Consider the following 18,340-nt stretch of genomic DNA (forward strand, 5'->3'; position numbering starts at 1 on the left):
CTGGTGGTGACAGAGAGGCAGGAAATTGGGGAGCAGCAGCTGTCAGGCCGTTAGCGTAGCATCGTGTGAACACCTGAGTCCTGAGCTGGACGGCAGCCAGACAGCAAACCAGAAATTATTATTATTATTATTATTATTATTATTATTATTATTATTATTATTATTATTATTATACACATCTGAATTCTTTCAGGCTGACAAAAAACTTTGTGACTGAAATTAAAGTAGATTCATTTTTGGAGGTGTTTTTGCACGTTTTTAATTTCCTTTATTTACAGTCTTATGTCAGGATGATTTATGTGTCAGCCAGGCATGCCATATATGCACATGAGCAGTACTACACATGCTCTACAAGACTTTTTATGGAAAAAAAAAAACTAAAAATGTTGTAATTTCTTGTCTTTATGTCCAGAAGTTTTCAATCCAGCACAGATCTCCATATCTGAATGAACAGAGGAGACTGTCAGAGTTACAGAGATATAAAAAACATTTACATATAAACCATAACACACACACACACACACACACACAGGTTTAACTGCTATAAAATGTCTATGAAGTCAGGAGTTGGTTGCAATGTTAGAAAAACTGTACTGATGGTATAAAATAAACAATGTGTAAAAAAAAGCTCTATAATAATCATGACATGTGACTAACTCTCATTTTAATCTACAACCTGCTCTATTTTGTAGAATCGGAGGAAGCCATATACATACAACCTGCTGCAACCGATTCAAAACACAGAACTGTTTGACTGATTTATGATATATATATATATATATAGAGAGAGAGAGAGAGAGACAAACAGGTGCAGCAGTTTGAGGCAGAACGTGCTGAGGTACTTTCAGATCGATGAAAACTTTGCAACATCAAACCTCACTTACTTCTCTGAGACCCCTGCGTTGCTGCGCGTCCATGATGGTAATGGGGACCCAGCAGAGGGTGTTATTTTAGTCATCATCATCATCATCATCATCATCATCATCCCCTCCTCCCACCTGTGATGTCAGCGTGACCTCGTACCTGACAGCACGGCCTCCACCAGGTCTCCCTCCTGGATCTGCGAGGCGGAGCGCAGCAGCTGCAGCACGTTCTCTGAGCTCTGGTCATGACGGAACAGCAGGATCTTCTCGTACATCCCGTAGAAGCCGCACTCTGGTAACTGACACAGAGCAGAGAAACACAGAGGGAGGTGATCCGAGCCATGAGACACTGGTCCACAACAGACACACAACTGGAACGTTAAAGGACCAGTTCACAGTGTTTCCCTGTTGAGCTGCAGGTGGAAGTATAGTAACAAAAAGAGGGACTCTGGCACTAAAAAGACTGTAACGTTGAAAGATATCTACTTGATTTGACTCATTTGGACGCTGAAGCTTCATATTAGCTTCAGATAACTGTCAGTATGAACAGATTACAACATGTTTATGATTAAAAACATGTTTCACTGTTCATTTAAGCTCCTGACAGACGTGAAAAATTGTGAACTCGTCCTTTAACAGACAATAAAGGCAACAAATACAAAAACTAACATAAAATAATCAGGACACATAGTAATATAGAAGCATTAAATCAAACTACTGCGTTCATCATCACACAAAACTAATAATGAATAAAATAAATGAACATTAACTGTCACTGAGAGATGAATTGTTTTCCTCTCAGTATGTCATGTCGTTTAGTTATGAAGGTGTGAAGAGTTTTATTATTTTTTCTTCATAATTGTTACACTAATTTTCTAAACTTTGCTTTGCTGTCAATCAAATCTGAATTTCAGAGAAAGAGAGAGAGAGAGAGAGAGAGAGAGAAAGAGAGAGAGAGAGAGAGAGAGAGAGAGAGAGAGAGAGAGAGAGAGAGAAAGAGAGAGAGAGAGAGAGAGAGAGAGAGAGAGAGAGAAAGAGAGAGAGAGAGAGAGAGAGAGAGAGAGAGAGAGAGAGAGAGAAGTCGAGCTTTGATCTTCATCAGCCGATGAATAAATCCTTCAACTTGTCATCAGGAGGTGATGAACTAATAATAATATCAGAATAAAACACTGAGTGAACAAACAATCACGTTTATGTCATAAACGGTATAAACATGGAATCGCTTTAATCAAACATAATAAACAGTCTTATCAATAAAGGATTTATTATATTTTAGACATTTTGGTTTGTTAATTATTGGCATCTCACTAATATGTGAGCTGAACAGCTGAAAACTTTAATTGATGAATTATTTTTCATTGGTTAGTCAATCCGTCCTTTTTCTGCAGTTTATTTTGGTTCATGTCGCATTAATGTATGATGTCATAAATTATTGTTATTTACTGCTGGAAAGTACTTAGAAAATGTGATATAATGATAAATAATTGTGTTTATTCTACCTGTAACAGGTGTTAAATTGTGTTATTTGTGGTTTTGACTCTTTTTATTGTATTTCTTTCACTGTGTGTGATACTTTAAGCCTCCAGACTCACGGATTCTGCAGAGTCACATGATCTGTACAGCATGAGAGTAATAAAAGTTGCAAGTTCTGTTAATGCAGGAAGGAAGATTAAACTGTGTAATGTGAGTTAATGTGAGTTAATGTGAGTGGAGGATATTTAGTGAGGATCTGCTGCCTCTTTTTTTTAATAACTAAACAGCCAATTTGCTTTTCCTGTTGGAGGCACAAAACATAGAAACACTCTCAGCAGCTGATTCATCAAACCGCTGCAGCAGGAAACCTTAACAAAGAGATCATTATTCATTCTAGTTTAACAGTGATGTGTAACAGACGCCAGATCAGAAAACGCTCTGGAGTCACATGATCAAACAACGTATCTGCTGGTTTAATTTGGAGGATTTGTTGGCGACCAAACAGTCCGACATATTTAACTCAACTTTACGTAAATCAGATGAACTGAAGTGAAACAATCAGTCGTATTTATCAGGATGAAACAACTGGTTGATTAATGTCTGGAGGAGGAAGGAGATGATGAAGAGGAGGAGAAGAGTGTGATGGTGACAGTAGACGAAGAGGAGGGAGAGAAGGGTAAATAAACAAGCTGAAGAAGAGGATGATGAAGAGGAGACCTTCAACTCTCTCTACCTCTCAATAAGATCCTCAACAATACACTTCATAGATACATGCTTATGTATGTATGTATGTGTGTGTGTGTGTGTGTGTGTGTGTGGTGTCACCATGGCAGCAGTGTCGCTCTTGTTGTCATGGCAGCAAGAACTCAAGGCTGATTCTTCACTTCCTCTCTGTTCAATTCAGTTTTTTTTTTTTTTTTTCTGGACTGAATGTACTAATGCAGCATATTCAGCTAACAGCTCTCTGCCTGCCCGCCCTGCGAGGCATGAAGGTCACTGGAGTCTCGATGGTTTCCACAACAGACCAGTAACTCAGCAGATTGTTTACTTTAAAGGACCAGTGTGAAGGATTTAGTTTGTCCGTTCTGGGCTACTGTAGAAACATGGCGGCCTCTGTAGAACAGGACCTGCCTCATTCTCAGGTAATAAAAACATAACAATTCTTATTTTCAGGTGATTAAACACTGATTGAAACATAGTTATGAATATTATATTCCATTTCTGCCAAGTCTTTTCCACTTGATGCCACTAAATTCTACAGACTGCACCTTTAAATCTGAACATATCAAGTTGTTGTTCAGTATCTTACAAATCAAATTAAGCTAAACTACATAACTGCTGTCTAACCTCTGTAATTCAATAACACTGTATGTCTTTGAGAGTTTCTGAATAAGTGAAACATGTCGTTAACAGATAAAAATAAAGTGAAGTTTAGTTCAGACTGTGTTAACGGTTGTTAGCAGCAGTGACAAATAAAGAAATATGTTAATTTAACCCTTGAAACTACTGTTCAGGTCAAATCTGAGAGCAGTGAAAACACCCTAAACACAACATTTTAGCTTGAAATGTTATGGCTTCTATAACTTCCTGAAGTGGTTTATTATTAACTGGTATTATTTCAACTTTTTCTTCATTTTTATTTTATTTTTGTGCAGCTGATGCACATTTTTGTTCGTAGAGGGAGTTTTGGGTTAAACTGGACCCATATTTATTGAAAAATTAATTGAAAATTAATGAACTGAATTATTTGAAAACATTATTGCTGTAAGATTATCATGAATGTTTTTTCTCCATTAACAAATAAACAACACTCTCTCACTGCTCTCTGAAAGCTTTATAAAGGATTAATCACCCAATAGTTAATGACTGATGAGGTATTTATGAATGAAAATAGATTTGTGGTTCAGCAGTTTGGTAGAGAGGCTAATTATGAGGAGATAATAATATGAACAGTCTGTGAGGGATTAAGAGTTGTACTCGTACAGCTGCAAACAGCAGAAATGCTTGTTGCTATTTTTCATGGATAACTAGCCGAGCAGAGAGACAACCTCCCCGTTCAGGGAGAAGTTAGGAGCTGGAGGTATTTTAATCGATGCAAGCTGATCAGATGGACACACAGTTACGGCACATAACTGGTCCTAAAACCACAAACTGCACAGTGAGCTTTAGCGGTGGCTAGCTGTTTCCAGTCTTTATGCTAAGCTAAGCTAACCGCCTTCTGACTCAAGCTCTGTACTGAACACACAGATATAAAACTGATGTGCATCTGAACAGCAGAAAAAAGACAGAATGTTGAACTGTTCCTTTAACTCGTGAGTCTAATGTGAGTAGTTAGTTGTAATAAACTGAAATGTTCCTTTAAAAAGGAGGCCGCGTGGTGTTTATACAGTCGACATTGATGTAAAAAAGAGATCAATACTGACACACACACACACACACACACACACACACACACACACACACCGTTGACCTACTCTGACCAGTAGACTTCACCAGTATGTTACTGGTCAGACTAGGTATCTTTCTAATGAAGCTCTTTTTTTTCAATGATTTTTGACATTTGGATTTAGCTCATTTATTTCATCAAATATTTAGTTGCCATCTTTGGCTTCTATTTACCTTAAAGTTTCTAAATTTTTCTTCTTGTCAATAAATCTCATGTTTGGATCCAAACCAACAATGAACTGATCTACTAACAAGTATTGTGTGTGTATCAAAGTCTGATATATCTTATTAAAAACATGTCAGTGAGTCACACCGCTGCACTGGGTGACATGTTCCTTCATCATGAAGAGTTTGGTCACGTTAGTTTGTTTAGAAACGGCTCCAAAGACTAATAACAGCATCACGTTTTCAGTCTCTGGAGAGTAGTTCTGTGTAGTTGGCTAGCTTGTTGTGCTACGTATCACAACCTCTGGACTTTTTACTACATTATCAGTTTGCTCTTAGTCTTTGGAGCCATTTCCAAAACACATTCATGGTTCTTTAGACATTTTGATGACATTGTTTGTATCTAAAGGAGATGTTTAACCGACTAAAAGTCCACAGTGTCGGATGAAAACCAAACCGTCCACGTTAGAGGAAGATAAACCTCCTAAAACATTAAATTATCACCCAAACTGGAGATACAGCGTGAGGTTTTTCACACGACAACAGCAGTGATGTTACAGGTCTCTGCTTGGAACACCTAATAGGGATGAGAGAGGGCTATCACCATGACGACGGGACATGCTGCATGATGCCATTTATAAAGGTGTGTGTGTGTTTGATCATTATTTTCACTGTTATTCCACAGCTACGTTTTACATGTGTGACAAAGGTGTTTATACTCCAAGTATTGATCTGAGACTGAGTGAGAGACACAGATATGACTGTAGAGAGAGACGCTATGTGATGATGGACAAAAAGACATCTTCATGACTGGTTACAGAAGATTTCACAGCAACTCCGTCTTATAAAAATCAGGTTTTTAAAACACCAATTTGTTTTTTTACTAAAATACTTTTTCAACAGAACATAAACATAAATAAAGATTATGTTTACTGTCAACGTGTTTCCAGTTGAAGGTTGTCAGGGTGGATGTCGTGAGTGTAAAACTCAGGACTGTGACACTGCAAACCGGTTAAGAGCTGCGTTACACTAGAAAAGAACAATTCTGTCTCCTAGAATGTTGTTAAAGGGGACATATTCTCTACTTTTTGTGGTCTTCTGTTATTTATATTCTGATGTCTGATGTTAAACATAGTCAAAGTTCTAAAACTTGAGGTGAACGTATGTAGAAATGCTGCCTGCAAGTCAAAATTCAGGGCTTCAACCTAATCTGAAAACTTTGTTTGTGACATTTCATCACACATGCCCATAAACATCCCTCCGCTCTGTAGCCTTGGTTGCTAAGGTGGTTGCTAAGGTGGTTGCTAAGGTGTTTCCATGTGTTGTCCGCACTCATATTTCAGATGTGATTCAGCTCCAACATGTACGGATGGATTTGAGGAGTTGACAAGTTGACGGAGAAAAAGTTTGTTTACGTAGCCTCCGGAGCCGGAGGAAGCTTCCTGAAAGCTGACCAATCAGAACAGAGCGGGCTCATTGGGAGGCGGGGCCTTAAAGAGACAGGCCTGTTTCAGACAGAGTGTTCACATTTAGCTCCTCGTTTAGCCGACATTTAATCAACACAGGCAAACTTTTAGCAGCTATTCCTACTGAATCAGTTCTCCCTGCCTGTTGCCCGACCCTACAGATGCAGCCCCCCCCCACACCTCCCACCTCCCACCAGTGAACCAGCCCAGCTCCCAACTGAAGGAGGAGGCGAGCAGCAGCATTGTGTTGGATGACATGTCAGCTGGCATAATTGCAGAGGGGGTTCGTGAGAATTTATTTTATTACTATGAAAAAAAAAAAAGAAAAATGATTAAATCCTTTTCAATAAGAATTCAAACACTGTAATTATTTTTCCACATAATGATCATTATATGAAACAAAAACGGGACAGTTTGAAGCATCGAGTGACTCAGTCTGTGTTAAAGTGACAGTCAATGTTCAAATAATACCTAAGAGTCATTTAGCCAAGTAGGTCTGTTTATTTTAACTTATTCATTAATGTTAAGAGACTTTTTCCATTCAAGGATTTTACCATTAAAATTACATTTAGACTGTAAAAGATGGTCTTTAGCACATTTCTCATAAAGTCATATAATCAGTCTTACATCAAATAGTGAATTTAACTGTTCACAGCTCAGTAAATATCTTACAGTAAGTATTAGACTACAAGAGAGTTGCAAGCCTGCAAATATTAGTTATTTAGTTATTAAAGCTTTGAATGGGTTGATTGAGGCCCAAAGTCCCTGGAAGCACCTGTCCTGTTTGAATGAGGGTATGAAGAGAGAGTGTTGCATTCTGGGTTGTTTGTAGCATTAATGTTGCTAGGCTAGCGAGTTTCTTCCAGTGTGTTAGAGTCAATCAGCACTAAACACGATTGGTTATCTCAGTTCAACCTGCAGGAGTTTCTGAAGGCTTATTGCACGACTTTGTTGAATACTTGATTCTGATTGGTCAATTACGCCATTCTACGGATAGCAGACCGTTGCTATGAGTAACAGACCGTTGCTAGGACACAGTTCTGCTCATAGACTCAATCATATCAATCCGCAGAAAGAAGTGTGGTAAAATCACCAACTACAGATAATGTCAGTGACTGGGCAGCCTGAAGAGCTACTGGGCTCAAACCAGTACAGAAAGGGAAAAGTTTAGAAAGATCCTGTCCTCTGATCCAGATGAATGACAGAAAGGTCATAATCTTGAGAAGGCTACAGAGTTTTCATAGATATTTACATTACATTACAATCTAACGGACTATTTTTTTTTAAGTGGAAGCAATAAAATCATTTTTAAATCAATACTTGTGTGTCAGGTTATTGATTTCTTTAGTAAACAGCCATGTAACAAGCAGGATAATGTGCAGCGAGTCCGTCTGATGTGTCCTGCGTCACTCTGTCAGGGTTCATTTCACAATAACGACCCCGCTCGCTGTACATTATCCCTCATGTGTGTGTGTGACGTGTTTTTCTGCCACAGAGGAAATAAAATTCATGACGAGTGAGAACGACCTCTTTACTGCAGAAACACAGCGAGGACTGAATCATCTGTCAAACAGCCAATTACTGCTGTCACACATGATGAGGAGCTCGAAAAGACGAGACAGCCTGAAAAATGCCAGAGAATATAATTCTGACCACTTCACGAGAGTCGTCAAGTTACTGGACTAAACAAAAACACTAAACAGCATAATACACCCCGAACCTGTTGGCTCCTACTGAGGACTTTAAATACAGTTTAAATACAGTTCATACATGTATAGTTTCATGTTTAAAAAAGGCTCCATCGTTCCCTGAAACAGCTGGAGTTTAGTTTTTACTGTAGTTTTTAACAAACAGGAGGAAATCCAGCATTTATTGGGGACTATTTTCAGCAGCGGATGAATACACATTTGGTGCTTCAGTGAGTATTTCTGGCAGCAGGACAGTGTGTGTGTGCGTGTGTGTGTGCTCATGGTAATGAATTTAATATACGTGCATGTTTAATATGTCAGGCTTTGAGTACACACACACACACACACACACACACACACACACACATAATACACTACCACATATTTGTTTGAGGAAGGAAAAAGGAAAACTTGAAAGACGAGAGAAAGCGAGAGGAAATATATAATGAAGAGAAAGATGAATACATGAATGGATGAAAAAAAGAGATGAAAGAGAGAACAATGAGACGGAGAGAAAACACACACACACACACACACACACACACACACACACACCTCTGTTCCCCTCTGTTTCATTCATTGTGTGTGTGTGTGTGTGTGTGTGTGTGTGTGTGTGTGTGTGTCTCATAATGGCCCTCAGAAGGACACTTCACAGCCGCAATCATCATCAGTTGCCAGGCAACAAGAAGAAACCGCTACCGACAGAAACACAGCACATACTGCTTTATTATTACTGTTACAGAGTGGCAGAGGTGTGTGTGTGTGTGTGTGTGTGTGTATGTGTGTGTGTGTGTGTGTGTGTGTGTGTTCAGAGACACCACAGCGTTCGACAGAGTTGCGTCATTATTGGCAAAAAAAAATCTCTCTCTTCACCTGTCCTTCACTCTTTTCTTTCAGGAAATTAATTTTCTTTCTGAAAAGCAGAAACATGTTTCTGAGGTTTCATGGCCACATTCTGAATAAAACAAGTATCTACAACTGTGCTGAAAAGTAACATTAAAGATGACGTATTCTGCACATTTCCAGCTCTGTATTTATATTCTTTGCATGATTTCCAGTTAAAAACTCCTTATTTATCTTCTACTGGTCCTTTATGCAGCCCCTCAGTTCAGCCTCTGTCTGAAACAGGCTGTTTTAGCTCCTGTCTCTTTAAGCCCCGCCTCCTGATGAGCCCACTCTGTTCTGATTGGTCAGCTTTCAGGAAGCTTCCTCCGACTCCGGAGGCTACGTCACCAAACTATAGTAGCAGGATTTCACTTCTTTTTCTCCTTCTTTACTCCAAATGTCAACTTCTCAAATCCATCCGTACATGTTGGAGCTGAATCACATCTGAAATATGAGAGTGAACGTCAGCTGTTTATGGACATGCACGATGAGCTGATGTCAATTAATCAATTAGTCAACCGACAGAAAATTAATCAACCAAATTCTCTGATTCCAGCTTCTCAAATGTGAATATTTTCTGGTTTCTTTAGTCCTTTATGACAGTAAACTGAATATCTTTGTGTTGTGGACTGTCAGTCAGGATAAAACAAGACATTTGAGGGCGTAATCTCAGGTGTGATTGACATTTTTCACAATTTTTTAGCCCAAACAACTAATTGATTAATCAAGACAATAATTGATAATGAAAATAATCAGTCGTTGCAGCCCTGTTCATCAGGAAAGTTAAAAAAAAACATTGCAAACTGTCTATTGGGGGCAGCTGAAACCTGAGTTGTGACTTGCAGGCACATCCCCATACTGCCCCCATACTGCCCCTACTGGTCATGTGTGTATTGCATCTTGCATACGTGTGGCATCAATTTCTGAGAACGTGCACAACCAACGCTCCAAACGGACGCAGGATACGTACACGCTCACACAAACACCATAACAATCAACAAACCATCATAACAATCATACATAGCACACATCATATCCTCTGGATTCAGATCTATATACATATATATATATATATATATATATATATATATATATATATATATATATATATATATATATATATATATATATATATATATATATATATATATATATATATATATATAATTGCCTATTAGAGGGCAGAAGTTGTTATTCTTCATTTAAAACATGCAAGGAGTCAGAGGTGATGCTGTTTGTGAGTCTGAGCCGCTCTTGTTATGAACTATGTGAAAGGATTGTGCCGCATGTTGGCCAAAAATCTGAATAACTGATTTAAAAAACAGAAAAATAATTTGTCTACTGGCTCCAAAAGATCTGAGTTCACAAAGAAAGTAAATGTGCTGCTGTATCTCTCTCTGTGATAGAGTCGCATCTATCATAACACCAGGTATTCGTATGAGGAGACTTGTTTAATTTCTATATTGTGATTCGTCATTGAAGAAGCAGGAAAGGAAATGTTAGAATATATTTACAACTTTAATCGAGAGTCTCATATCAGACCAAAAACGGCAAACTACTAACGAGACAGTTGTGTTTTAACTTCTGACCTTCTGACCTCTACCTTCACCGGACAGAACAGCCAATGAGGAGGCAGCTAAAGATCCAAAACACTTCAGTCTGAGCTCTGATTGGTCCTCAGATCTGAAGAGGAACTTTTATAGAGAAACAGTTTGGTTGAGTTCCTGAAAAACCTTAAGGAACATTTCACACACACACACACACACACACACACACACACACACACACACACACACCAGCGTTAATCAGTTCATTTGGTGCTATTTGAAGTGTTAAGTGTTGCATGTTGTGAGTGATGTCATGCAGGTTCGGTGTGTGAACAGGTGTCGAGGTGACCTGCTTTACTTTATATATCTCTATAGAATATACAGAAACCTGCTAATAAACACGCTAATCAACAACCTGTGTGTGTGTGTGTGTGTGTGTGTGTGTGTGTGTGTTGCACAGTGTCACGCCGTTAGCATCCTCGCTCTCAGGTTCAGGTGTGTATGTATGTAGCGTTCAGGTGTAAAAGTCTCGCTGTGGGGATATGAGGTGATTTTCACCTGAAATGAGACGATTAGTGAATCTGAACAGAGATAATGGACATGTCACATGGTGTGTGTGTGTGTGTGTGTGTGAGACAGGAAATACTTCTATCTCTATTTTGGGCTTTTATCAACAAAAAAGGTGAAGGTGTTTTAAGACAACATGGGACTGAATTATTTTTCCCGTCTTGTCCAGTCTTAATTGATTTCTTCCTGTTTTCACCCAGAAAATAAAAGAATAAATTAAGACTTTTGTTCCCACACAGATCAGGAAGAAATAAACTCATTCCTGCCCCGTTTCCGATTACATCACCACAATCAATCCCATCATGTCCTGATACACTCCCGTCTTAATCTCGTCCCAATCGACTCAGATTCTTTCACCATTATAAACTCGATCCCGTCTCTGTTATCCCAAAACTGTTCTGATCCAATACCGATTTTGTGTCGATCCCACCCTGATCCCAATCCATCTTAATCTACTGTCAATTCTGTCCTGATCCTCTCTGATCCTGTCATGAAGTCATTATAATCTCATCCTAATCCCATCTCAATCACATCTGGATCACGTCCCGATCCCATCTCCCATCGATTCCGTCTGGATCCCCTTCCCAACTCATTTCAGACTCAGATGTTGAACTCTTCCCAGTCCTGATCCTGATCCTGATTCTCTCCTGATCCTGAACAGGATCCCATCATAAACTGGTCCTGAATTTGAATGCATCACATGTGAAACATCCGAAAACCACATGTGCCCTTGAATGCATCACATGTGAAACGTCCGAAAACCACATGTGCCCTTGAATGCATCACGTGTGCCCCTGAAGTTTCATATGTGAAACGTCCGAAAACCACATGTGCCCTTGAATGCATCACATGTGCCCTTGACTGCATCACATGTGATAACTCGCATGTTTTTTTCATCAGGGCTGTCACAGTCCCTTCAGGTCCAACCCTGATCTGATCCCAACTAGAGCTGCAACGATTAGTTGATTAATCGATTAGCCGATCGACAGAAAATAAATCAGCAATTATTTTGATAGTCTAATAATAATTTCAGTCATTTTTAAGTGAATATGTTGAGTTTCAGCGTCTCAGATGTGAAGATTTGATGCTTTTCTTTATCACAGATGACAGTAAACTGAATATCTTTGGACTGTTGAGATATTTAAAGACGTCACCTGTGACTCACTGCTCTCTGATATTTTATGGACAAAACAACTGATTGATTTATTGATTAATTGAGAGAATAATCAGCAGATTAGTGGATAGTGAAAATAAATGTTAGTTGAATCCCGTCTGGATTTCCTCCCAGTCTCGTCATGATCCTGATTCTTTCCTGATCCGATCATGATCTTGTCCCAGTGCCGACTGACTGGCGTCCCAGTCTCCTGTCTCTGACCCCGACCAATCCTGACTACTACTTCCTGTCTGATCTTCTCTTAAGGAAGTCAACGTACGAATCAAACTGTTCAGACTCAGAAACCTGCAGCACATTTACTGGGATAAAAGAGTTTTGAATGAATGAGGATAATTTTTCTTGGCATATGCAAGAAAAAGATGCTTGATGAACACTAGATTTTGTCAGATTTGGTCTTTAGATGAGAGAAAAATCACATTCATAACAACAACAACAACACTGTTACTGGTGTAAACGAGTGAAAAAACACAAGCTCGCATTCACAAACTGCTCGCTGGTTTTTCTCTCCTCGTCTATGTGAGAAAGAGGACATCTATCACATTCATAAGGACGCTGACACTGTCTTTGTTTCTCTACGGTTTAATTGTGAGCGCCTGGCAACAGCTTTTGCGGTTCATCTCGGTTCATAAAGCAAAAGCCAGAAAAACAGAGAAACCCCTGCAGAGCGAGCGAACAAAGGCAGAATTCATCTTGTTTCCAACGAGAAGCGAGAGAGTGAGTCACCGCTGACTAACGCTGCTGGAGCAGATCGCTGCTGCTTTTCCAGCCTCACATACTGTAAACTTTACACATGGAGGGAAAATACTGCTAAACACACTGGAAGCCATCAGAGGAATAATCTGTGTGTGTTCATGTGTTTGTTCTGTGATGTTTCTGGAGGCTTCGAACTTTCCTCCTGAGAACTCTTCAGCAAATCCTCAAAAAACAACATGTTTATATTCAAGTCTTTTCTGTGAGGAGCAGAGGAGGAAGTTATATGATGTTGTTATAAAGCTACAAAGTCCACACAGAGGGAACTTTAACACAGGATTGTGTCAAAACCATGATTTCCCCCCAACTTCAACCTAAATCTAACCAAACCTTAACCACAGTCGTCACATCTCAAAACAGATTATTATTTGTCCAACAGTGATGTGTGAAGGTTTCGTAAGGTACAGACAAATGATAGAAACATGGACAAGTAACGTATTTTGTAATTTAATTTGGAGGAAGAGTGTAGAGCTGTCTGATGAACCCTAAAATCTAAATATCTAACAAACAATCCCAGATAGCATACGGTAGCGGACCAGCAAATATGGCCCAAATATCCCAAATCAAATGTGGGTGTTTTTTTTGGCACAGATGCTCTCAGGTACGTGTATACTGGATGTGGAGCAGTTCTGGTTTATCTGGTTTGTTCTTGGTTAACATACAGTTTGCTTGTAGCCAAGATCTGGCAAACAAGAGCAGACCGCCATGGTGACATCATTCTACGCGGTACGTGGGCCGGATGAAAGTGCCTGTTTGTACTGGAAACGTGCTGCAGAAACTTTTAGTCTCTGAGGTTACTTTCTGTAACTATACACTTGAAAAAAGACAAGATGATTTAAATATAAAGAGTAAAGCTTCCCAGATAATTATAAATGATCCTTCCCACCCGCTGCACTCTGAGCTGTTACCGGTACCGACACTTAAAGCTCCGATCAGACAAGACGAACATCAGAAAGGGAGGCTTGGAATTAAATAACTGAACTGGACGGTATGTTAACCATGAGGAAATGACAGGATCTGGTCTGTAATATATGTAATATACATGGACATTCAGCAGGATAAAACGCCTCCACAGGGGGCGCCGGAGAGTTGAAGGTGAGGCAAAGATACTGCGTGAGGTGAAGAAGAGTCAAACATCTTCTTCTTGCTCTCTTGATGGTTTTATTTTTTCCATAAACTGTTTTTTTTCACAAAGCCCTTCTCTCATTTTACTTTTTGTACTTTATTTTTATTCCTGCTGTATTTATGCATTTTTAAACCACGTTGTCAGTTTAAACTGTGTCTCTACCTGTATTGTTTTTAACACCATGTATTAGGGGTGTGCCCGAATACAAATACGTTATTCGGCAAAGCACAAATAGTGGGGTTTTTACGAATATTTGTTTCATACAAATATTTAAAAATTATTTGTTTTCGGGAAGAAAAAAAAACCCAGCATGCAGGTTGGTTACATCTCTATCTCAGTGTCTCTCCTCTGCTCCGCTGTGACGTCTATCAGCAGGTCTCAACGAGGGGAGTCACATCCACCCGCTACATGACGCACATTTCCTAATTTGGACATCACTCCTGGAGATACTGACACTTTCTAAAATTAAAACATAAACAGTATTTATAAGCCTCTTTCCACTTTTATTCAAATACGAATAATTTTGCTGCCTCAACAAATACAGATACAAATACAAATACTGGGCTCTCTGCACATCCCTCCCTATGTAGTGAAGCAGGAGATCATTTTCCACATGCGGAGTTAGTAAATCTGCAGCCGTATGAAGGTCCAGCAGGTCACAAAGGTTAAAGTTCTGTCATTGACTGACAGAGAGTTGTTACTATAGACGGCAGCGCCTGTGGCACATTATCCATACATGTCACTTATTGAATATTCCTCTCTCTCCCCCCTCTCATACACGTATACATAATGTTTCCCAGCATGCCCTCATATACATAATGTTTCCCAGCATGCCATCTCATGTTGGGGAAAATGTCAGTCTTAAGTTTCCAGCTGTGGACTTTCTGGTAATGAGAGCAAATTTTCTTCACACACAAGGACGATAATGGACAATATCAGCGTTTGGGAGGTTAAATAGTTCTTAAATATGTTGTTGAATCTTTTACAGGACAAGAAAGGTTTAACTATGACGTCATTCAGCTGATATTTTGATGATTAGACACATAAAGTAGAGCTTCAGAAGATGATGGTTTCTACAGAAATAAACATTTTTATTTGACAGAAATGATCAAATTTTTCAAACTGCTTAAATTATGTTTATGTTTAAGTGTAAAGAACAAAGTCTGATGGAGGAAACTTAATCAAATAAACTTAATCAAATAATCAAATAAAATGTCATGTCCAGGTATTCTACACTTGTTTTTTTCTCCATTTAATGAAGTTAAACTCTTTAGTTCTACATGTGAATGAATGAATATGAGCCTGGATTCATGTCTGTAGGGCAGCTGTGGTGATTTTAATATCACCTGCTGATCAATGATTTTAATCCAATCAATCATTTTTCACTCCAGTAATCATTCAACGTCCAACAATAAATCCTGTCTGGAGCGACGTCCTTGTGTTTTAAATGGATGTCTGGAGCTGTTTGTCCTTCCACTACAACACGCTAACACCAATATATCCACCTGTTTGTGAACCAGTATGATTATGATGACCATTATATTTTGTCCATTAGAAGTCTGCTGAAATGGATGTACAGACAACTCTCACTGGATTACTGTGATACTATAGAACACTTAAAAATGTGATGATTCTCTGGTTTCTAAGTGGATTTATGGAGGTTTATTAGTGATGAACATCAGAGATACTGAATCCTCAGGGAAGTGTAAATCACACTGGATGATATCGATATGTGTTTCATGTCCATTACAGAGCAGATCCTCTCATGTCCTGATGGTTAAAACGTCGAGTTCAGTCACCGAGGAGCACAGAGAACATTTCATTCTCCGCCTCCTGCTGTGATGTTCATCCTGTCTCTGTCATTTCAGCAAATATCCCAAAGTAACATATATTTACCTTAAAGTGACAGCAGCATTGTAATTATGACTCAGGTGACATTATTATAGAGCGATTTTATCACTGTGACTTTAACACAGGAGACTGCTATTCACTTCCTGTTTCCAACCATTGATGTATTATAGATTTATTAAAACTTCCTTTACCTCTGCACATATTTTACACAACTTTTTTATTTTTATAATTCACAAGTCAGGTTATGTATATAGCGTAAGTACTGTAATGTTTATAATGTAAATAGATTGAATTCCATTTATTTGACTTCTTATTTAGTTTGTATTTATTACTCCTAGTTCTTGTTTCCTGCACTGCTGTAACGTAAATTTCCCCCCTTGGGATCAATAAAGTCTTATCATATCTTATCAGAACTGGATATCGGACTCCAATAAAAACTGTTCTCCTGGTGTTTGAATCAAAAATGTTTCTATCTTCCACGTTGAGCTGATGAATATTTGTTTCTCTCGCTCGGCTCACAGACTTTACATCAGGACGACAGAATAATTAAAATCACTTTTAGGCTCAAGGAAAGTTTTACAAATATAAAATCTTAAAAGTGGATTAAAAATTCATAATAAAAAGAGTCATAATTGACCTTGTCTGTTTATAGACGTCTCTTTTATAACGGAGGTCTTTGGGGAAAATGTTTTTTTTATTGTTGTTGCAATACCTCCAGTGGCCACTAGTAGAAACTGGCAGCGAAGCGTTCTCAAACAACAGTCAACATCTGTTTCTTTTCATTTTCACCACGTGGTTATTACTGTAGCCATGACAACAACTGTTCCCTAACTTTAAGGAAGCGCCAATTAAACCCAAACCAGATGTTTAACGTTGTACCACAGTGTTGCCACATCGTAAAACATGAACTTTTCAACAGATTTATTTGTAAAAGTTGCTGAATAATGTTCAGAAAACTCTTCTTTATGTTGATCTAGAGGACATTTACAAACAACATATTTTTGATGTTTAATTTGCAGGACTTGTCTCAGTTTTATGGTAAAAAAAAATGACTGATTGCACCTTTAATGCACCGATATTTAACACTGAGCTCTTTCAGATACTTCAATATGTTTTACTGCCGTTTAGTTTAACTTGACCATCAACTGGAATGAAAGACTTCATAACTTTTCCAGAAGTTAAAAGGATTTTTGGCACTTTGACCCTCTCTGGTTACCTTCTGGTCCACGATGGAACACGCCACCTCCCGGACCTGGCTGAGGCTGAGCTCTGCGGCGTCCAGCAGCACCGGCTCCCGGCTCAGTCCGATCTGGATGTGGAAGGAGATCACACCACCTCCTCCTCCTCCACCTCCTCCACCTCCACCTCCCCCTCCTCCTCCTCCTCCTCCCCCGGTGCCGGTGTTGGTGTTGTTTGTCCCCCCTGAGAACGGGAGCGGGCTGGGCGCACGGATCAGCGGAGGCGCACTCATATGAGCCTTTTCCCCGGTGGTTTCCAACCCTGCCAAGAAACAATTAGGAATCACGGCGATGATTGCCTCAATGACCGCACGGGTGATTGATTAGGGAAATGAACGGCGGGAGCGGGAGCCAGGTGGAGCAGCAGCCGGAGGAGGGATTCAAACCGTGGAGAGGTGCGGGATGCTCGGACGCACAGAACCAAAAACTCCGCAAAGCGTCAGAAAAGCGCACAAAAAAAACAACAACAACAAAAAAAAGAAAAAAAAAAAAGAAAAACAAGAGTTTCCGACAGAAACGGCGAACTACAACAAAACTAAAAGAGAGGAGACACACAGAGGAGGGTTGTGGATACGGAGGGAATTAAAAGAGCCATAATGACTACATGACTGGACCAGAGAGCAGCGTGGAAACCGGTGATGCGGGTGACAGAGCCGTGGACGTCAACAGTGGCTGGAGAGGAGGAGGAGGAGGAGGAGGAAGAGGAGGGAGGAGAGGAGAGGAGAGGAGAGGAGAGGAGAGGAGAGGAGAGGAGAGGAGAGGAGGGAAACCTCCAGGACTGATGGATGATGGATGGACAGATGCTCATAAACTGATCCAGAGATGCTTTCATTTGCAGACTTGACTCTCAGTTTGTGAGTTTAAAGTGAGTTTTACTTGTTTTTTTTTTTTGGTTTGTTTGTTGTTTTTTTGCCTTTTGACTAAAATCTGCAACCAAAACAGTTTCAACAGGGAACATTTTTTCTTTTATTTTTTTAATTAATTAGGCCAATTTATGTTATTTTCTTCAATTTTACGAAAAAATATTCCTCCTTAGAAGCAGCATCTCTGGATTCAGGAGATTTTATAAATACTGACGTCATGAGTCACCAACCAACCAGAA

General features: G+C 39.3%; 1 protein-coding gene across 1 annotated transcript in view; it reads right to left on the reverse strand.

Annotated features, from left to right (window-relative positions):
• prkd1 (protein kinase D1) overlaps positions 1–17,549 on the reverse strand; it is a 55,749-nt gene extending 38,200 nt beyond the window's left edge. The window contains exons 1-2 of the mRNA XM_042388384.1: positions 17,217–17,549; positions 1,024–1,162 (exon numbers count right to left, since the gene is read on the reverse strand). Coding sequence (XP_042244318.1) covers positions 1,024–1,162; positions 17,217–17,471 — 394 coding nt within the window. The 5' untranslated portion in view covers positions 17,472–17,549. The remainder of the gene's footprint in view (positions 1–1,023; positions 1,163–17,216) is intronic.
• Between the last annotated feature and the right edge of the window lie 791 nt (positions 17,550–18,340).

The sequence above is a fragment of the Thunnus maccoyii genome, chromosome 16 (assembly GCF_910596095.1).
Source record: "Thunnus maccoyii chromosome 16, fThuMac1.1, whole genome shotgun sequence".
Lineage (NCBI taxonomy): Eukaryota > Metazoa > Chordata > Actinopteri > Scombriformes > Scombridae > Thunnus > Thunnus maccoyii.